Source organism: Arvicola amphibius, chromosome 10, assembly GCF_903992535.2.
Source record: "Arvicola amphibius chromosome 10, mArvAmp1.2, whole genome shotgun sequence".
Lineage (NCBI taxonomy): Eukaryota > Metazoa > Chordata > Mammalia > Rodentia > Cricetidae > Arvicola > Arvicola amphibius.
In genome coordinates, this window is record NC_052056.1 from 113,472,523 (window position 1) to 113,495,242 (window position 22,720).

Consider the following 22,720-nt stretch of genomic DNA (forward strand, 5'->3'; position numbering starts at 1 on the left):
CTCCCAAATGCTGAGATTAAAGGTGTGGGCTGCCACCACCACCACCACCCAGCAAGAGATGCACAATTAAGCCTTTTGTAGATTAGTTTTCACAAAATATTACACCCAATGGCAAGCTTCCCTCAAAAATGTATTGGGCCTCAGGAAATATCTGGCCTAATAATCCCTTAAAATGAAAAGGACAGTTGGTATCAATTGCAAATAGCTTTTTGGTTAAGTGGGACTTTGTATCCACTTCCCTTTTTCGGTGCTGGGATTTTGTCTGGTCTGAACCTGGACAGGTTATGTACGTGCTGCGGTGGTCTCTGTGAGTTCCTACATGTCAGGTTTCTCTAACGTAATGTCACTGGATGGTCACTGTATCAACCACACTCCAGGGAGGTGCCATGCCCAGGAGCAGAAGGCCAACACAAAACAGACTCCAGATTTGTGTGTGCATAGGCTTCTTGTTTTCTTTTGTTATTTTTTACCTTATTGGCTTTTTTATTTGATTTTCAATTTTGTTTTTGTTTTATGAGACACACACAGACAGACAAAATATGATTAAAAAGTGGCGGTTGAGAGAATATAAAAAGTTTGGGGAGGGGCTGGAGAGATGGCTCAGTGGTTAAGAGCATTGCCTGCTCTTCCAAAGGTCCTGAGTTCAATTCCCAGCAACCACATGGTGGCTCACAGCCATCTGTAATGAGATCTGGTACCCTCTTCTGGTCTGCCTGTATAAATAATAAATAAATAAATATTTAAAAAAAAAAGTTTGGGGAGAAGAAATATGATCAAAATATACAGCATGAAAAAACTATTTTTAATGAAAATGTCACTAGAAAGCATTGTGTCAAACATTATACCAGTACTGAACATGTATGTAAACTCTTTATACTGGCATATATCAATTATGAAGAAACTATCATAAAATGAACATTTTCCCCTAGCTGAGGTTCTCAGTCAAGGACGCTGACATAAAATTAATGGGAAAAACCAGACAATTCAATTAGCAAATGATATATATGAATATACAAACTCTAATAACTTTTTATGAGAACTTCATTCAATCCTAGAAAATGCAACAAAGGGTTAAGGTTTTCTATAATACTGAGGTGAACCACCACCCATGGCCCCCACTGGTCCCAGGAGTTAGGGCTCCTGTACCTGATCAAAAGAGCCCTACATCTGCCAGATAATCCCCATCACAGAACTACCTATGGCCTAAAGCACCCCACACAAACACACTACCACTGAGCTATGCTCCCATCCCTACAAAGCTTTGGAAAACAAAAACTTTGCAATTAAATTGCAGCCATCATTAGACACAATTTATACAAATGCCCGTATAATGGTAAAGCTTTAATTCACAGAAAAAAAAAAAAAAAAAAAAAAAAAAAAAAACAAAACCAGATAAGACATTCCTGCTAGCCTGGTGGTGGTGGCACACACCTTTAATCTCAGCAACTGGGTGGCAGAGATAGGTGGATCTCTGAGTTCGAGGCCAACCTGGTCCAGAGAGCGAGTTCCAGGATAGCCAAGGCTACACGGAGAAACCCTGTCTCGGGAGTAGGACAGGGGTAGAAAAGAAAAATGAGTATCTTGCTAAAATGAAGTCACTAGAACAGTAATTTAACTTTCATTTCCAAAATAAATATTTCAAAAACATAGCTAACATTAAAAATATACTTATTTCTCTTGTGTTTTCCTTTGTTTTAAAACTGAGCTTCACTATGTAGCTCTGGCTAGCCTGGAACTCACTATTTTAAATTGACATGTTTCATTCACAGATGAGAAGCATGTTTGAAGAATAAAGTATCTTAAATCTAACACATTCACCCCAAAGAGTGACTCTTAATAGATTTATAACTACGTCCTTATAAATCTAAGATGGCATCAACTACATAAGAGACCATGATATAAAGCACTACAATTAAACTAAGACATATGCCAGATGCTAAAATACGGCCTAGAACTGAAAGACAAAATGAAAAAAACAAAATTTAAAATCGTTTGATGCATATGAACTATAGTTTCAACCACAAGTCAAAGGACCTCCAATTTAGATGACTTCTAAGTTTCTGAAACCACAGTATGGGCCATGTGTTACTATATAGACAGGAAAATTAATCACACAATTATTAATCACACTCTGTGTGATGATCACAAAGACTCTGACCATCTCTCTTCAAAACACTCTAAAACTATTTGGATTACTCATTCACAAATCTATTTGTTACATATTAATACCACTAGATAAAGAGGAAATAAGCCTCGATTATGTTAATGAATTTGGGCATAACATACCTTTAGATTCCATCATTTCTGAATGGTAAATTAAATGCTGCAAAAAACCACTATGTAAAACTGTACTTGTATTTTCTTGTTCTTAAGTCACTGGCATAGAGCCAATACCACCAGAAATGATGACACCACAATAGGTACCCAGTGTAAAATGTGCTGAGCTTACAGCAAATGCTTTTACTCTCAATAGTGCTGCTGAGACTGAACATTCGGGGACAAAATGCCTCTCCCTAAGATCTTAAGACCCAATGATAACACCAGGTTAATGGGTTCATGCAAGCACAAAGCACCAAGTTGTCTGTACATGCTACAGGTGGTGCAAGGAAATAGACAAGCTCAAGGGAGAACATGGCAGTAGTTTAACACACTCCAGTAAAGCAGCTAACAATGTTTACCGAAGAACTATGAAGGTGTGCTTTCCTTAGAATAAAGAGGGGGTACAGACAAGTAACAACACTCCGTCCTCTCATCTAGTTATAATTTCAGTAAAATTAGGAATGGCACATACTTTACAAGTTAGATGTGTGGTTTTCTGACAAAGACTAACTGGTTACAATTGCTCTCCTGAGTAATCCAGAAAGTTAAAGACTGAATAAAACAAAATAAACAACTATTCCTTCAAACCACTGTTTATGAGGTAAACCCTTCAAAAAAAAGTCGAAGATTTTTCACTAACAAGCATTTCCTCTGAGGGAATTACCTCGTGTGGGTTGTAGAAGGAGCAGCGGGCTGCGTCCCGCCACCCGGCTAGCTTTACCCAAAATAATTACACGGAAACTATATTCTTTTAAACACTGCCTGGCCCATTAATTTCAGCCTCTTATTATCTAATTCTCTCATCTTCCTTTAACCCATATTTAGTAATCTGTGTAGCACGAGGTGTCGCTTACCAGGAGAGATCTTAACCTGCGTCCATCTCAGAGAGGAGAAGCATGGCGACTGCCTATGGTGACTGCCTGAAGCGTCTCCCCACTCTTTCCCAGAATTCTGTTCTGTCTACTCCGCCTACCTAATTTTCTGTCTCTTAAAGGGCCAAGGCAGTTTTTTATTAATCAATGAAAGTAACACATAGACACTCCTCCATCAGTTGGTACTGTTTAATAAACAGCAGCTGGTAACTTGGGTAGCTGATACTAGCACAAATCAAAGTATATCAATCTGTGCATTATCTGTACTTTTCAGTAACATTACAGTCACTACACTGAAAGACCTAGGCAAATTACAATATCTCCACAGAATAGATGGTATGCAACATTCCTAATTACTAGCTACAATGCTTTTTTAATGTGAAGTTAAACTTCAAGTCTTAAGGTGAAATCAGACTCCTGCCACTCTGTCCCATGGTAACCATATAAAACCACAAGGTCATCAATTAGAAAACAAAGGGCAAGCTAGGCAATAAAGCACTTACCAAAAGACAAATCTACACAAGGCTCTAAAGATAACACCCACACCAAAAAGGAGAACAAACACATTGACTGGGATGAATGGGCAGAGTAAAGGCTTAGGAAAGGATGAACCTAGCCCTAAGAATAGCAGCAAAAACTCAAGAATTCAAAAGCCTGAGTTCTCAAAGGGACAGAAGGGTAACCCAGACTTCTGAGGGCAGTAGCTCCTTCCCTAGTAGAGCAGAGGCAATGGGTGGTGGGAGAAGCAGGAAAAGAAAGTGATACCTAAGCATGAGCTCAAGTTCTCAAAAGAAGGGGAACAGGAGTAACAAGAACAGGAGGAGGATGGGATTCTAAAAGCTAAGCTCAAACACATTCTAGCTGGCTCAGTGGTCTCTCTGAAAGGCAGACTTGGCAGTAGCAATAAGAACTGAGATAAGTCCCACTACCATAAAAGGCACAGTGCTTATGCAAGCAGGAATGTTCTTTGCACAGTTGACTTGAAAACTAACTGTACTTTTTAAAATATAATCAAATGTAGTTCTCTATTACTACATCTATGTATTATGTCAAGTGAAGGCAAGTGACAAAAAAATGGGAGAAATACTTGTGAAGCATATTATCTGAGAAGGAATTTCTATCTAGAATAAAGAACTTCTCCAACTAAACAAAGAGAAGAAAAGGAAAAGCAGCCCAATTTAAGAACAGTCAAAGAACTGGCCACAGTAGCTTGTGCTACTTGGTAAGTGAAGCCCAGAGATCAAGAGTTCAAGACCAGCTGGCAAAATGGCTCAGGAGATAAAGGTGCTTGCCACCAAGCCTGACACCCAAGTTCCATATAAAAGTAGAAAATTCGACTCCCCACAGGTCAGACAGACAGACAGACACACAAACACACACACACACACAAATTAATTTTCAAAAAGCTTTAAAAGTCTTAGCTGCATACTAAATTTAAGGCTTAGATTACATGACACCCTATTTTAAAGTTTAAGATTAAAAATGAAAAAACTGATAAACATGGAATTTCCTCAAGAACACATAAACGGCTAACATACAAAAGGATACTCATCACTAGGCATCAGGGAAATACCAATCAAAACCACAGTAAGGCTTTTATCATGGTGCCTCTTAGGCTGTGACAAGATAAAGTTGAATATCTCCTTCCCGGCCCCCAATGTCAGAAACTCATTAAATCCAAACTTCATACTCTATGAGAAGCGCAGAGTCAGAGGTAGCTGCTAATGCTCTAGGTGAAGAGAAAAAGGGTTATATGGTCCAAATCAGTGGTGGGAATGACAAAGTGACTTGTGAAGCCAAATGTCTGCTGTTGAGTAAGAACTGGAGAGAGGAAGCTCAAGTTTGTTCACAGATGCATTGTGGATGCCAATCTGAGTACTCTCCATTTGGTTATTTGAGAGAGAGAATGAGAATGTGTGTGTTGTGTTTCCTAGAAACACAAAGCAGTAAGAAACCACGCCACATTCTATGCACAGGCTGGCTGGAAGCAAACGTCAGGAAGTACGGTAAGCATGTGGAAAAAGCAAGATCAGCAGCCACTGCTGCTAAGACTGTAAAGTCAGTTCCTCTGCAAGAGCACGGCAGTAGTTCCTCCAACAGTTGTCACTATTCCCCAGCAATTCCACTTCTAAGTCTCTATGTTAAAAAGCACGTTTCAGAACAGACACGAATGTTAACAGCAGCCTTATTCCCAATAGCCACAATAAATTTTTAAAAGTAGTCAAGTGTCCATCAACAAGTGAATGGACAAATAAAATGCATAGTATAGCTATGCCACATTTCTACAACCAGTAAAGGTATTGATGCACACTGCAATACAAATGACCCTTAATACATTACACAAAGCATGTTTTCCATCACTATAAGAAACTACCTTGCTGGGCGGAGGTGGAGCATGCCTTTAATCCCAGCACTCGGAGAGGCAGAGGCAGGCAGATCTCTGTGAGCTCAAGGCCTGCCTGGTCTACAAGAGCTAGTTCCAGGACAGGCTCCAAAGCTACAGAGAAATCCTGTCTCAAAAAACCAAAAAAAAAAAAAAAAAAAAAAAAACCAAAAGGAAGGAAGGAAGGAAGGAAGAAAGGAAGGAAGGAAAGAGAGAAAGAAAACTACCTCAACAACAAGAGGCAATTTCAGGAGTTAAGTCCTTCCTGAGATGTCGCCATTGGTCTCAGACCTGTGGGTAGAACCATCAGGGTGAAAGGGCACAGTGAAGACAAACTGCTTACCTCACAGCCTTCATGAAACACAAAAACAGGGAGGAAAGGCCAGAACAAGAATCCCAGTAACCTTAATCAGGTTCCTACTTTCCACCCCTCCCCAAATTGTCATCAAAATATAAAGGCATCAATGCGTTGTTAATCCACTGATTACATCAAAGTCAATCAACTCTAAACGACTAGATCTGCCAAACCAAGGCCATGACTTCAACACGAGACCTTTAGAAGGGTACTCATATCCAAACTGTAACACAGAATGAATAAAGTGAACACATATGAAGACTAAAGGGGCAAACCTATTAGGACAGACACTGGGAAGTAGGACAGTGCTAATGTGTTTAAAATTACTTCCTAAGCAGCGGAAAATGCTTTAAAGTGACTGTAGAAATGACGGTGCCACTGTGAAACCTCCCTGAAGAAACACACCAATGACAGTGAAAGCGATGTCACCGATGGACCAGAGCCAGGGAAGCTCATGGAAGGTCTCAGTCTCAGGTCTTTCATGTTTAGTACCACAAGGTGGAGTGAGCAAACAGGTGAAATTTTACAGCAAGTGGCAGTCAGCAAGTTGTTAAGGGCAATGGCCCATTGTTATGGATAGCAAGTAAAGTCATGTTTGGCAGTACAAGCAGTGCTCTAAGCAAATCACTAAATAAATCAATAAATCAGTGATTGGCACTTTTTGTAAATTCTACTCCACACACCTCTAAATACACTATACTCCAATAGACTGTACTCATTAAATAGATTCAAATAGTACATTTCAGCAACGCTGTTTTTCTCGGGGGGGGGGGGGGGGTTGTTGGTTTTAAGGTAGCAAAATAACTCCCTAAAACTGAACTCAAGTTTCAGCATCCTTATGATTTGTCTGGTCAAAGGCTGAAGAATGGTGTTTTTAGTAACTGCTGCATCCTGCATGGCTTGGTTCTGGACATGATTAGGAGCAACAAGGGGATTAAGAACAGACATACAGAGAAGCCCGGGACTGCTGGGCTATGCACACTCTGATGGAATGGCATGGACTACACACAACTGGGAATCTCAGCATTTTTATTATTTTATTTATATTATTAGCACAGAGAAAGCAGTTAAGTATTCTCAGGAGGAGGTCTGTGGAGTCTGTGAAGGCCAGAAGTTGCAGGCTACACACACACACACCAAGGAGGAAACTAGTTGCTAGTTTTTACACAAACTGTCGACATTCCTACTCCTACCCAAAGACATTTTTTGTCATCCCTGAGGCCTGAGGGGTGGTTTACCAGTTTCCCGCAGGTCTGACAAGGCCACAAGCATATCACCAATACACATTCATTCAGGACTGTACCACTCTACGTGTTCTTTACAGGTTCACTCAGGGCTTTCCTGGCTTCTCCCACAGGTTATTTGGAAATCCCTTAGGTATCAGGGTCTCAGAGCTACTGATCAATCTTCCTGGTCTTACCTAATATATGGTGGTAGTCTGAGATTTATGGTGGCTTGAATGAGAATGGCCCCATATGCTTACTCATCTGTTTGACTACTTGGTCCCCAGTTGGTGGAATTGTTTGGAAAAGAAATTAGGAGGCGTGGCCTTGTTGGAGGAGGTCTGTCATTGAGGGTGGGCTTCAAAGCAGTCCTGATAGTCCTTGTATGCCCTGTCTCTGCTTCTAACTTGCAGATTAAGATGCAAGCTTTCTGCTGCTGCGGCTGGCAAGCCTCACGAGCTGGGCCTCCATGGCCTACACTTCTCTTGGCAGTATTGTCTTCCCAACGCCTGCTAGGAAGGCCTGCTTAGAGTGCTCAAGCATTCTCCTGTCCCAACCCAAAATCTTGCCCATTTCTCTAAAACCCTGTCATGACTAAGCTTGTCACAGCATCAGCCCACTCCCTAGTATCAACCTCTGTGCTCCTTTTCTGTTTCTGTGACAAAATATCACACGAAATGTTTAATTTGGGACTTAAAGTTTCAGAGGGTTGGCCTATGATGGTGGAACAAAGGCTAGGAACAATTCTTGATAAATGGGCAAAGAATGTGGCTTTCTGCCCTTGTTCTAAGAACCTGCCTGAGGATAAATTGTAAAGTAATGGATTAATTTCCTTAGCAGAGAGTTCAAGACAACCTAATAGTGACTCTATCTCGTGGTTTTTAGTAACCACTTAAGCAGGTCCATAATGGAAAAGAGCACACAGGGAAAAAGAAATAAAAATATACAGTCCGAAGTGAAAAAGAACACATTAGGAAATAAAATGCAAACCTTCCAATTGGTAAACAGGAAAGGCCTGGGGAGTTTTTTGCCCCTAAAAAGCGGTAACAAAGGAAAGCTTCTGAAAACCTAGGGGCCAGGCCCTCAAAGCAGGTAGGTAGTCTCCTGGCAGTTGCCCATGTTGCTCTGGCTCTACAGTGATGAGGAATACATGAGGAAAAGGACTGTGGGAATCTTCCTCTGGGGTTAAGAAGAGCCTCTGAGGCCAGATGTGGCAGAGGAGTCCCGAGAGGCCATTGTGTGAAGCTGTGAAAATGAAGCCTAGACTTGTTAGAGACCTCAAGACCTCAAGGGAAGATGCCAGAACCATGGGATGTCTCCCAAGGGAACTGCAGACAGGGACTGGAACAGACACAGGAGAGAGAAGTGTGTTGCCGACAGCAAAGCTGGAAGGGCAGAATCATCTAAGCATCCTAACACTATACAGGGAGCTACGAGATCTGGAGTTTGCCCAGCTGGTGTTAAGTCTTGTTTTGGTCCAGTTCTTCCTCACTGTAATATATATTCGGCGTCATTGTATGCTGGAAGTATTAATTTGCTTTTTGATTTTATATGGGGCTACAATTAAGAGATTGACTTGAGTCTAAGACTTTGAACTTTTAAACTGTGTTGAGACTATAAAAGATTATGAAAACTTTTTAAGTGGAATTAAATGCATTTTGCATTATAATGGAGTTATAAGCTTATAAGGACAGGAAGCGGAATAGGGCAGTTTAAATGAGAATGATCCCCAAAGGCAAATATGAATACTTGGTCCCCAGTTGATGAAACTGTTTGGAATTAGGTATGACCTTGTTGGAGGAGATATATCTCTGGGAAAGTGCCTTGAGTCTAAAGATTCACACCATACCCGCTGTGCTTGTTCTGCCCCAAGGTTGTGTATCACAAGATATGAGCTCTCAGCTACAGATCTAGAACTACACCTGACTATCTGGTGTCATGGTGGTCACAGACTCTAATCCCCTGAAACCATAAGCCCCAAAGAAACTCTTTCTCCTACAAGTTGCCTTTGTCATGGTTGCAAGAACACAGTAACTAAGACAGCGGTCTTGTCTAAAGGCCTATTTGGGAAAATGGGTAAGTGAGGTAGTTCTGAAAGATTTAGTTTGGGGGTGGGGAGAATAGCTCAGCAGAGCATTTCCCTAGCACTCACAAGTACTTGGGTTCAATCCCCAGCAGCACACCCACACCAAAAAGGGCCACTTTAGGAATAATAGATAGGATAAAGAAAGGTTTAAGACTTAATGAATCATACTGGGTCTAGACCCACTATAAAAATGACCCCGTATCAACCATTCACAGCATTACCAATAACCTTCTTTTCCCTCCTTCCCTCAAAATAACTTCAAAAAGAAAGTAATTTATAACTATCCTTACAAAAACAATTACATTTTTACTGTGCTGAAATGCCAAATTTACAAAAAAATCTTACAAAAAAATCTGTTAATGTGAAACAATATTTAGACACTATAGACAGTTTTCCTTTTTCTTTTTTAATTAGGTTTTATGTGCACAAGCACTTTGCTTAAACGTATGTATATGTACCACACATAAGTCTATTACTTGTGGAGGTCAAAAAAAAAGACATGGGATTACCTAGAATAGAGTCACTGATGATTAAAAACTACATGGGTGCTGGGAACCAAACCTGGGTCCTCTTTAACAACAGCAAGTGCTCTTAACCACTGAGCCAACTAATCTGTCTGCCCATTTTTTTAAATTTTAAATACATCATTTCATCCCATAAAGGATGAAGTTTTAATAATCTATGTCTTTAACCTCTATCATTAGTTTCTTCATGAAATAACATCACTAGTTTTCCATTTTTCCTCCTGCTTCCATGTTTTTAGTTAGACTCTTTTGCCTAGTCTGACCGGGAACTATGTAGCACAGGCTGTCCTCAAATTTACAGCAATTCTCTTGCTTCAAGTGCAGGATTCCAGGCATTAGTCATCACAGCTGGTTTCGCATCACTAGATATGCACAAATAAACCAAAGAACACATAAACCAGAGCGGCACTAAAACGATAAAAGAATCTGCTCAAAAGACTAGCAAGGACTATTAACAAAATGATGTCAAAAAAAGAGCTAGCAACAAAGTTTATGTATTACTCATCCCATGTTCCATAACTCAAGTTTGGCCTTATGGCTGGGTTATTCATTTAAATAATTTCAACAAAGCCATTTCATGCCTAGAGTTCTACTGCTCATCTACAAATAAATGGCTCAGAAGATAGCGGAGTTAAAATGTACTGTCTATTACAACTATTATTCAACAAGTGTAAGGACTTTAAGGTTCAGACTTCTCTTTTGTAGCCTGAAGCTTTGTAAGATTCTAACTTAAACTGAAAATGTCTTTATTCTCAGACAAAAGAACTACAACTCTGTAAACAAAACACCACTCCCAAACCTGGTCGGACAGCCTATCTTCCATCATTCAGACTTACTCTACAACAGTTCTCAAGCAATGAATTTTATTGTTCAGTCAACATGTTTTCTACCTACTTTGAAGTTTAATGTGAAAGAGTTCCCAAATTAATTACTAGGTGAATATTTTCAGTTAGGTAACCTTGGTATGAATAGTTCTCATTTGCATAAATTTCCATTGGCACGGTGTAATTAACACCAACCCAACTACTCCAAACTTCCTCCACCATCCTATGCTATCAAGTACATCAAGTACACGGTGTGTATATGTGGAGGCCAGAGGTCAACATCAAATGCCTTCCTCAACATCTTCTTCACTCTTTGAGATAGTTTTTCCCATGAAATTGGAGTTTACTGATTAGTTAGAGTATGGCCATAAGCTCTAGAAATCCGCCTGTCTTGCCCACACCACCCCAAACACTAGGTCACCAATGAACTCTACCTGTGCCCTCCAGCTGTATGTGGGTTCTGGAGATTGTAACTACGGTACCCATGCTTCCCCAAAGACACCACACTGATTGAGCATCTTCCCAGTCCTTTGTTTTGACAAAGGGGCTCGTGTATCCCATGAGGCATGCACGTATACACATACACAAGCAAAACAAACTATGATGTAGCCAAGTGTAAGAGCAGTCTACACCTCCAGCCAAGGATGGATGACCTTGAAATTCTCCAGCCTCCGTCTTCCAAGATACTTCATCCACACAAATGGAACAATTGGTTATAAGAAAAGAATGATTTCAAATAGTTCTGGTGCTACCGGCCTGTAACCACAGCTACTCAGAAGGTTTAGACAGGAGAATCACAAGTTCAAGGACTGTTTATCAGGCAACTAAGCAGCAGTACCCTGTATCAAATGAAAAAAAAAAATCAAAACAGGGCTGGGAATAGAGCACAATCCCTAGATTCAATCCCAGTACCAACAAAATCCAAAGGACAATGCCATAGTACTGAAAAACCTCCACACAGCAATCTCTGACAGTCCATAACACTGAGGAGACAAAGGGTAAAATACTGATGGATAATAAAATTTACAAGTATTTACCTATTCACCAAATCTTGAGAAGGAAGCTCCTTGTTCTGTATCCTAACTTATGTAATTAGAAGAAAAGAGTGGTAATCAAACTACATTTGGCAAGTGTTTCATCAGAAAATGAAACAGTAATGTCTTTAATATGTCTAAGCTATTAATTTTACTACTATCCTCACATTTGTAGTTAACAAGAGTTTTTCATGTCTTGACAGTTTAAAAGATTTCAGAATAACCTTTTCATTTAATTATTACACACAAATTTCACTGCCATTTTTACTTCCCCAAACCACTCTGTACAGAAAGGATTGTCTGTATGACGGGGCTATATTATTTGATCACAGTATCAAGAGTTTATCAAGAACATATGTATATCAAGAACATCAAGAAAAATCTTCTAAGCCAGTAATCAAAGTTTCCGGCTGGAAATACATAGAGTTCAACTCTTCTATCACACAGTTCTGAGGCTCAAGTCATTATGTATACAATGTTCCTCCTGCATGTACACATCTGTGCCAGAAGAGGGCACCAGACCTCATTACAGATGGTTGTGAGCCATTATGTGGTTGCTGGGAATTGAACTCAGGACCTCTGGAAGAACAGCCAGTGTTCTTAACCTCTGAGCCATCTCTCCAGCGAGGCTCAAGTCATCTTCTTGCAGTACTACTTGTGAGCATTGGCATCCACACATCAGGAAAACAAGAGTTAGTGATTAAGTGACACAGCTAAAGAGCAGAGGTCTAGAGCAGTAAGAAAATCAGAATACTGCCACATTAGTCTCTCAGTACACACAACTCTGACCACTTCTGAGAAGAATATTTGTCTTTGTTTCCTTTCCTAACACAGACCTACACAAAGGTAAAATTTCATTTTTACCCCTAAGTTTCCCATGCATCTTCATTCAAAAAACTACAGTACCATCACAATACTAACACAATCTAAGGGATTGTTTTTAATATTTCATGTTACAATGTAACGTGATAGCTAAATTGGGTACTTAATACCAAAAGGTGACCTAAGCTAAAAACTGGAAATATGATTTGGACTTACAACATGTTAACATACTGGGCCATTAATTTTGACAAACGTGTTACACTACGCAATCAAGGGGAGATATGCCCACCTCACCATCATCACAATATTTTTTGTAAATCTAAAAACTACTACAGCAGTGTATTTGGTTTTTGTTTCCTTTTGAGGCGGACTTTACTATCTAGCTCAAGCTAATGACTTCATTATGCAGGCCAGGCGCATGAGGAACTCAATCCTACACCAGTGCTGGGATTATAGGTATAGACACCACCACAGAGCACATAAAAATTTCTTTTTTACACGGTAAATTAAAATAAATGAATCAAATTTTACAGATACTAAATATTAATAAACATCCTTTCCCCTGAGTAATGTTTAAGCTAAGTTTTACGAAATCCTCCTGACACACAGGGAAAGGAATGAGGAAACTGCAAACACACTTCCGCGTGAGAAGTAAGTGTGTAAAAGCTGAATTCATCTAGTAAGAAATATATGAAAGTCATTATCTAGACTAAAATAAAGGTCATCCTTTGACGAATACTCCAGTTACTCATTAGGAAGAGAGTACCAGTTATGTATAAGCTTTTACTTCCTTGGTTTCAAAATCTTCTCAACAGAAATTCTTGGTCTAATTTGAATCATTTTCCTCCAAACTTTGTTTCAGTTAGAGTAGAAGGCAAGCCTGGCTACATGAGACCCTGACTCAAAAATATAAATAAATAAGTCCAATTTTCTAAAATGTATTTTAATTATACCAAAGCTTTCCCACTTCATTGGCCTAAAACCGGTGAAAATGACAAACAGGATACAGGTATCTAATATGGAATAAAGACACGAATAATCCAAAGCTTATTTATAGTATACATTCAATTTCCAAGAACAAAACAGCTTAACAAAAAGTTCTGTGCCATTCATAAATATAACTGCTGGTCTTTTCAAAATAACGAACATTCTTTCATAAGAGTAGTGTTAAGTATGTTTCAATAAACAAATGCAATCACAGACATTTTTTCATATTATAATGCACCATTTTATTACTTAAATTTTGAAGTATTGAGCACAACTCTTAAAAATCATGGTTCGGTTCATAAGAACATACATTTCTAATAAAGAGTAAAGAAATCAGAGTTAGAGCATTCAAATGTCACGTTAAAAATAATCCTTGGTCTAAATCAGCTCTGGCCAGAAGGGTGATTTACTTCCCCGAGATAAAACTGCTGAAGAATTTACTGTCTATGACACACAACGAAGGTAAGACTTAATCATTGTGAAAAATGTATATATAGGTAATGTAACAATCCCAACAGCCTCCCAACCTCTTCCATTTCTACAACCTAGATTCAACAAAAACTAGAAAAATATAAATCTTATGAGCCATCATCTTTAAATGCTAAAACTCCACACTCTGAACCTGGTTTAATTTACATTAAGTCGTCAAATCTCTAAGCCCCATCAACACTTAAATTACAATTTCCTAAATGGGAAACCGAACACTGTAAATGGGAATCGAACCCTCAGCTAAGCAGCAACTGCTCTGCAATTGGCGTTCGTCTTGCGCAGGGTACTGTAGTTTTTCGCTTAAATAAAAAAACAGCACACATTCGGCCGGCTAAGCGAAATCATCGTTCCCTCATTGGAAACAGCGGCCGTCCTCCCGGTTAGTCCTGTCCTCCCGCACGTGTCTGGTGGGATCCCAGCCGAGACCCCCCCAGCGCCATCCAGGATCCCTCGCGGACGTGCGGGGACACCCGCCAGGCCGGGCCGCCCCGGCACATCCCACCCCGGCGCGGCAGAGGCGGCGGAGGCGGCGGCGGCCTGCTGAGTCGGGGCTCCCGCAGGGCGCCGCGGGCAGTGGGCGCGCAGGTTTGCCGTCCCCGTGGGCTCGGACACGCGGCCCGACCTCCCCGCCACCCGCTCTCCCCCGCCGCGTCCCGCGTGGCCCTCCGCACTGCGCACCCACAGCCCCGCGCGACCGCCCGAACAGCCAGCAGCGACAGCGCGACGGACCGGGGCTAGGAACCGACCTGTGGAGACCGCCATCTTCTCCTGCTACCAGACGCAGCCGCCGCACGCAGGACGTCACGCGTCACTTCCGTCAGCGCTCCTCTCTGCGTCACAGAGGACCCCCCGCAGTGGGGACGCTCCTCGGTTCCTGTGCACCCGGTCGGATTTTGCTTTTGCTGATCGCTGGGACACTTGATTCTACAATAAACGCCGAAGAAAAACCTCGGGAGGGGTGAGGAGACGAAGACAACCTTTCGCAAGAGCTTAAAAAGCCTTTTAAAAATCCGTGAGCTCCAATACTGTCTCTTAGTTGTTCAAGGGGGACTCCTCCAATGAATCTTTGTGTTAAATATTGAAACAATGTCTAGACAAACGATAGTAGTTACATCACACCAAGCGTTTTATTAAGAACCAAAATAAAATGTGGGTATTGACAGCTGTCTTGAAAAACAATATTCCAAAGAGTCAGAGTCACGCTAGTGCAGGCCTGCAATGTTACATTTGGGCTGTGGTGTTGCTCTGATGACATCATAACCAAAAGCAGCTTAAGGAGCAATTTAGGAATTTTAGTTTATACGTTATAGTCATCAGTAAGGGAAGCCGGGGCAGAAACTCAAGGCAGGGGCTTAAAGAAGAAAGAGATGGGGAAACACTGCTTAGCAGCTTCCTTCAAGTTTATGTTCACCTACCTCATTTATAGGCTCAGGCCCACTTACCCAAGGATGGTACTACCTATACCGAGCTGGGTCCTCCTACATCAACTAGCAATTAAGGAAATGCTCCACAGACTTGCCCACAGGCCTATCTGAATTAGGCAGTTTTTAAACTGAGATTATATCTTCCCATTTGTGTTAATTTGACAATCAACATTAGTCAACACAAGTTCACTCCTTGACAACTTGACAAACACATCACTTTCCTTTCTTACCTGTCCTCCAAGATGCCATATATCATAATATAAAATACAGTACAACTTTAAAAGTCTTTAAAAATTCCATACTCTAAAAGTCTGTTTACAATATCCAAAGTCAGGTACAATAGACACCCCACACAGGCAAATAATATAAGCTACTCACAATGCTATTGGTTACCCTTGACAACCTGACAGTAAACCCTGCTGCTGAACATATCACTTGTTTATAATTATATAAATTATAAACATGGAAAAATCCAGTTTGTGCTCAACTAGATGTTTCATGTCTATTAACTAGAATTCGCAGTGGTATAAGGTACTAGAAAGACTACCAGAAAATAAAAGTAACTATCAATCTTACCCAGTTGTGAACCCTGCAACTTAAAATAATGATCTGCCTGCAATATATACCTACTGTGGCAATACTGACAAAAATGTTATAGTAATAACCAACCAACTTTTCCTTAATTAAAAAATTTTTGTCAGGCAGGCAGCAGTGACACATGCCTTTAATCCCAGCACTCAGGAGGCAGAGGCAGGTGGATCTCTGTGGTTCGAAGCCAGCCTGGTCTACAGAAGGAGTTCCAAGACAGCCAGAGCTACACGGAGAAACCCAGTCTCAAAAAAAAAAAAAAACAAAAGAAACACACACACACACAAATACCCCACAAAAACAGAAACTAAAATATACAAGCAAAAACTCAATAAAACAAAAAAATCCCAAACAAAGCAATATGAGACAAAAACTCTACAAAAGCATCTTTTGTTGCCATGCTACTTCTAGGCATGGGGTTTAATCTGAAGTGTGGTTAATATGCCCATTGAGACTCACTGGAAAAACCAAATACGTTTTTAACAGCAGGTATCCGTTACAGGTAGCTTCTTGGTAAAGGGTGGGAGCCCATGTCCATTTTCCCCTCTCAGAGCTTGGATCTGTCCAGGCCGTGACTGTGTTTCCACAGTCTCTGTGAGTTCATATGTATATCGGTCCTGAGTGGTGCAGTGGTGTGAAAGGAAGAGATTGTATCCTTGAAATCATCCCTCAACCTTGGTTGATGCAATCGCTCTGCATCTTATACATATATGCTTTTCCTTTTATACATAAATCCCTGAGCCCCAAGGGAAAAGACAAAAACAGGTGGCGGTACTTTTTCAAAAGGACACAGACAATCCTAATTAACTAGGTAGACTTTATAGCATAAGGCAAAAACATATGGAACTTCACAAAGAATTTGTATTAATTTTAGAGCAAGCTAATTAATAGTTAATTAATTATTATGTTGCAGATATAGAATTTATAAGAAAAGCTGTGTACACATTCCACATTTTTCTTATTGTCAGTACCAGGAAATCAATGATACACTAAGCCAGAATATTGCAGAGGAAAGAATAATATAGGAGTTTATCAGAGTTTAAATTTTTATTATTTTTTTGTGTTGCCAGTTATTGGTAAAGTGCCTAGCTTAAAAATAACTTATTGTGTTAATTGTTGAAGATCTATATGAATACATCAATCCAGTGAATGAAAAATGGTTAATATAAGTAGCAAACTAAGCTTACCCGACCACCAGTCAGTCTTGTTCTTAAACTGAAAATGTATTGTCAGACAATAACTCAAAGCATTCTTGGTCATTCTGGTTTACTTACACATATGGGAAACAAATCAACAGGTTGATTTTATGTACCAAAGGTAAAATAAGATTTATCTAAGAAAGATGAAAATGTTCAAAAATCTGGACCCTTCACAAATTTCTGTGTCATCCTTGCTCAGGGGCCATGCTAATCTCTGCATCATTTCAATTTTAGTATATGTGCTGCTGACCTGAGCACAAAACACTAGCTTTGAGTTGGGTCCAGAATAGGATAATGCTCTGCAACAAGTCCAGACTACTGTACAAGCTGTGCCATTTGGGCCATATGATTCGGGGGAACTGATGGAACTCGAGGTATCTGACAGACAGGGACACTGTTTAGAACATTTGAAAGATTCTGCATGTGAAACACAGCAGAGACCCATGGGATTTTGGAAAGACACATAGACTGCCATTTTTAGACAAAGACTGCCATTTAAAGACAGCTTTTTACCCTTAGTGTAAACTGAGTGCTTGACATGGGGCCAGTACTTATTTAACCTGCACTTCCATCATGAAGTAGGCATTAGCTGACCCACAATATCATACAATTGGATGTGCACAACAGTAATCCTTCATCGAATTGAAGGGGTATATATGTGATCAAGCCTGGGCACATCCTGAAGGCACAAATAAGTTACTTGAAGAAGTAGCTATTGCTACAATGCCTGCTACAACTGAAAGTACATTCATTCTCCCAGAATAAATGACAAAGTTAAACTTTGTTTTTAGTTACTTGCTTTAGGCTTAAACTTGCAAACACATATAGGAGTTGAATAAAGCTTGTTACTAAATGAGTTATGTAACAGTTTTTGAGTTCGTATTTTTTAAAAGATTAAGACTTTACAGTTTTATCTTTGTTAAGTTTAAGTCTTAAAAATTAGAGTTGAAGATTAATTAAAAATACTTCAGCATCATCTCTAGGGGGTGGAGAGCTAACAATGCAAGTAGACTGGTTCAGTCACTTTGGCTAAGGGAATACCCCTTGAAACATAGGGGTAGTCCATGATAAAGAGATAGGCAGAATAATTAGTCCTTTAAAGAGAGACTGTATTACTGCCCCCCACCACCACGCTCCCCCGACGGCGGAGGCTTTAGGGCAAAGCCATACAGGAGTGTACGTCTCCCATTTGTGATTGTGCCTTTCCTTCTCTCTTCTAATCATGCTTTCCGTAACATTTTGGGCTCCCCCTGCTCAATATTTTGAACTTCCTTTCATTTTCTCTAAAGCTTCTCTTCTCCTTGCCCCATGGCCACTTGCCAGCCACATATCTGACCTTCACGTCAGTTCAAATACCCAGCTTTTTCCTTCTCCCCTCCAGGCAGCTGCTTTACTGCTTGCCTGCCTGACCATTCTCCTTTTAAACTCTAATAAAATTATCTTCATACTTCAGAAAAAATCCTTTAGCATCAAAATAAAACTTAAAAGCATCCAAATACCTAAAGTTTACCAAGGTTAGCAAAGGTGGATGGAGGCTAGACAAATATCCTCAAGTCAATTACTGTTGACCTTGTTATTCCTTAGGAATTTATAAACCTTATTTACCAAATATACCATATTTATAAAATATGTACATAGATATACTTGATTATATATTTATTAAACATATATTGTTTTTATTTAAAATTTTCTACAAGCCTGGTGCTGATCAGTTAGCAGAGATATAAATGGTTAGACCTACATCTCTATGTTAGATTCTGTTAACCTGAGTATAACTTTATAATCTTAAGAATTTATTTATTATCGTATAAAAGTCCATCCTAGTCAAAGATATTTTAGAGACCTTCTGTTGTCTTTAAAAAGAGAATACAATGATAAAACAAAAGCTCAGTAGGACTAAGAAATTTTATGAGTTTCCTTAGTTGAATTATGCTGCGGGACAATGGTCTTGTACCCTGTAAAGATTTGTCTCTTGTACTTGTTTAATAAAATTGCTAATTGGCCAGTAGCCAGGGAGGAAGCATGAGTGGGGCAACCAGAATAGGAGAATTCTGGGAAGAGGAAAGTTTCAGTCTGCAGTCATTACCCAGTCACAGAGGAAGCAAGATGAGAACACCCTGCTGATAAAAGGTACCAAGCCATGTGGCTAAAACAGACAAGAATTACGGGTTACTGTTAGATGTAAGAGTTACTTAATAAGAAAGCCTGAGATAATAGGCCAACCAATTTATAATTAATGTAGGCCTCCATGTGCTTCTTTGGGACTGGGTGGGACAGAAACCACTGTCAATGGAATTATACCAATGTGGTCTGCTTAAGATGCTGGTGAAGTCATAGAGCATGTACCATTTAACCATAATGGCTATTATTTAAAATCTTCATTTTTTTATAAAACTATTTTTTGAACAAGAGTTGAATCTAAGTTACATATACAGTATATTTTTAGAAGAGTTGTCATATACATAGTATGTTATAGCAAACTAAGATTAGCTAGTATAGATTTTTTTTAAATTCTAAGCCATTTGTTATGTTTCAAGTTAATTTTTTGTTAAAGATTGTATATATTGGTTTAACCATACCTGCTGTGGGATAATGATCTGTATCCTGTCACTTGTATTTTAAATAAACGCTGATTAGCCAGTAGCCAAACAGGAAGTATAGGCAGAGCAACCAGTCAGGAAGTAGAGGCGGGGGAACAAGAATTCTGGGAAGAGGGAAGTTTCAGTCTGCAGTTGTCACCCAGAGAAAGAGGAAGCCAGACACAGAGCAATAAAAACATGACTGCCTCGCCGAAGAAACTACCAAGCCATGTGGCTAACACAGACAAGAATTATGGGTTAACATAAGTTATAAGAGAAACAAAAAAATTGGAGTAACCACCTGTGTCTTATCAGATCACCAAGGATTAAAGTTAGAATTTAACAACAATACTACTCTCAGAAAGCCTACAAACTCATGGAAATTAAACAGTCAATTACTGAACCACTCCTGGGTCAAGGAAGAAATAAAGAAATTAAAGTCTTCCTTGAATTCAACAAAAATGAAGGCAGGAAGCAAGTATACATCACTATTCTAACGTCCGACAAAATAGACTTCAAAGTAAAACTAATCAGAACAGATTAAAAAGGGACACTTCATCTAATAAAGGGAACCGGTAACCAAGAAGACATTACTGTCCTAAACACACATGCACCAAATTCTGCTATAACTAATTCCATTAAAAAAAATCTGCAACTGGATTTAAATAGCAATCACCAACCTAGTAGGAGGAGATTTCAATGCCTTACTTACTCCAACAGACATGCCATCTGTACAAAAAATAAACAAAAAAACAGAAGGATGAACTGACATCATACTCTAAATAGATTCCACAGATAACTACTGAATGTCCACTCAAACACCAAAGAATACACGTTCTCTTCAGCAGCACATGGAAGCTTTTCTAAAATGGACAATATCCTGGATATTTAAATCTTAACAACTTAAAAAAGATTAAAATCACTCCTTACAACCTTTTTGACCACAATTTAAAACTTAAAATTTGATGGAGGAGGGTCATCTGTATATCTGTTGTTTGACTGGTTAATTAATAAAGAAAACTGCTTGGCCTGATAGGTCAGAACATAGGTGGAGTAGACAGAACAGAATTGTGGGAGAAAAAAAGCTGAGTCAGGCAGACGCTTCAGGCAGATGCCATATATCTCCTCTCCAAGATGGACGCTGGTTAAGAATCTTCCTGATAAGCCACCCCTCATGGTGCTACACAGATTACTAAATATGGGTTAAAGCAAGATGTGAGAATTAGCTAATAAGAGGCTAAAACTAATGGGCCAGGCAATGTTTAAAAGAATACAATTGTATTCTTTTTAAATAATCCATGTAATTATTTTGGGTAAAGCTAGCCAGGTGGCAGGACACAGCCCACCATTCCATCTACAAAAAATGATAGCAAACAAGTGTCTAGTAAACATTAGAACTCATGGAGAGAAACCAAATAATTCGTTACTGAGTGATGAATGGGTCAAAGAAGAAATCAAGGAAGAAATAAAGAATGTCTTGGAATTAAATGAAAATGAAAATTCAACAAATAAAACCTCTTGGATACATTGAAAGCAGTTCTATAAGGGAAATTCATGGCTCTAAGGGCCAATATTTAAGAACTCAGAAAGCACAAATGAATGGCTTGGTGATGTGACTCAGGAAATGAGAGAAAAAAAAAACCAGAAAACAAAAACAAACCCAAACCCAGTCAAAGGCAAGAAATAATAAAAATAAGAGCAGAAATCAATGAATTAGAAACAAGGAAAACAATAAAAAAAATCAACAAATCTAAGAGCTGATTCTTTAAGAAGAAGCCAGAGAAGCCTTGAGCCAGACCAATGACTCCTGGCAATGAACACTTGCAAGTGAAGACCAGACTAACAGGTAAACTGTGCATCTCAACAAGCCACACCACAGCTTCCACCACCACCACCATCAGCCTCTCCTCCTCCTCCTACTTCTCCTTCGTTTTGTTTCCTTGTTTTGTTTGGTTTGGGGTTTTTCTTTTAAATTTGGCTTTGTTTTGAGGGGGAGATTGCAGGGAGAAAGGGTGGATGCAAGGGGACGGGAGATGAGTGGGATCTGAATGTATGATGTGAAATCCACAAAAAATCAATAAAGGTGAAAAGAAAAAGGTACAAACAAGTAAATACAAACTACTTTACAAATCTGGATACTCTAAACATTCTAAATTTTGGTATGGTAAAAAGTTTCATAAACCTTGCACGTGGACATGTCTGCCCCTCTTCTCTTTGGGAGTAGGAATGTATCCATTACATGCTACATTGATCAAGGAGTTCTCAGGGTTACCAGCCTTACAGTAGAGGTTGAGTAGTAGTATATTTCTCCTACATAAAAAAGTTTCATAAACCTTAAAATGCTAATTGTTTATATAAAACACTTGTTAGCATCAAAAATTTTTTTTGTTCTTTTTTTTTCATCTTCTTCTCGGAGAGGCAGCTTCACCTCTGCCTCTCTCCCCACTTCTCTGCTTCCCCTCTCTCTCTCTCTCTCTCTCTCTCTCTCTCTCTCTCTCTCTCTCTCTCTCTCTCTCTCTCTCTCTCTCTCTCTCTCTCTCTCCTTCTCTCTCCCTCTCTCTCCCTCTCTCTCCCTCTCTCTCCCTTTCTCTCTCCCTCTCTCTCTCTCTCCCCCTCTCCCTTCCCCCTTTCTCTTCTTCCTCTTTTCCTGCCCCCCTCCTGTCCCTTCACCCCACTGTGGAACACCCCCTTCCCTAATAAAAAGTAAAAAAAAAAAATTTTTTTTTAAATTTTTGTTCTTGTTTTGTTCTTCAAGACAGGGGTTCTCTGTGTAGCATTGAAGCCTGTCCTGGAACTCACTCGGTAGACCAGGCTGGCCTCAGACTAACAGAGACCCACCTGCTTCTGCCTCCCGGGTGCCAGAATTAAAGACATGCACTACCACCACCTGGTTGAGTCAAAATTTTCATTGAGCTATGTAATGTAATGTTACAGTTTTTGATAAGGATTTCCTTTCAAAACAGATTCTAACTTACACAGTTTTTATCACATTTGTGTAATGAGTAAGATAAC

The 22,720-nt window shown here is 39.6% G+C and overlaps 1 protein-coding gene and 2 non-coding genes across 4 annotated transcripts in view; 1 reads left to right on the plus strand and 2 right to left on the minus strand.

Annotated features, from left to right (window-relative positions):
* Ube2v2 (ubiquitin conjugating enzyme E2 V2) overlaps positions 1-14,712 on the minus strand; it is a 28,936-nt gene extending 14,224 nt beyond the window's left edge. Inside the window, exon 1 of one of the 2 annotated variants that reach the window (XM_038346223.2) lies at positions 14,665-14,712. In XM_038346223.2, the coding sequence (XP_038202151.1) occupies positions 14,665-14,680 (16 nt within the window). In that variant the 5' untranslated portion in view covers positions 14,681-14,712. Of the gene's footprint in view, positions 1-11,239; positions 11,261-14,664 lie in introns of those variants that run through there. The other variant, XM_038346224.2, reaches the window with a different exon arrangement.
* A 2,572-nt stretch (positions 14,713-17,284) lies between these two features.
* On the minus strand, positions 17,285-17,387 carry LOC119825878. Its single transcript, XR_005287334.1, has one exon. It is a non-coding gene; the product is annotated as a U6 spliceosomal RNA (small nuclear RNA).
* A 4,504-nt stretch (positions 17,388-21,891) lies between these two features.
* LOC119825842 lies at positions 21,892-22,026 on the plus strand. The gene has a single exon (XR_005287307.1). It is a non-coding gene; the product is annotated as a small nucleolar RNA U109 (small nucleolar RNA).
* Positions 22,027-22,720: the final 694 nt, after the last annotated feature.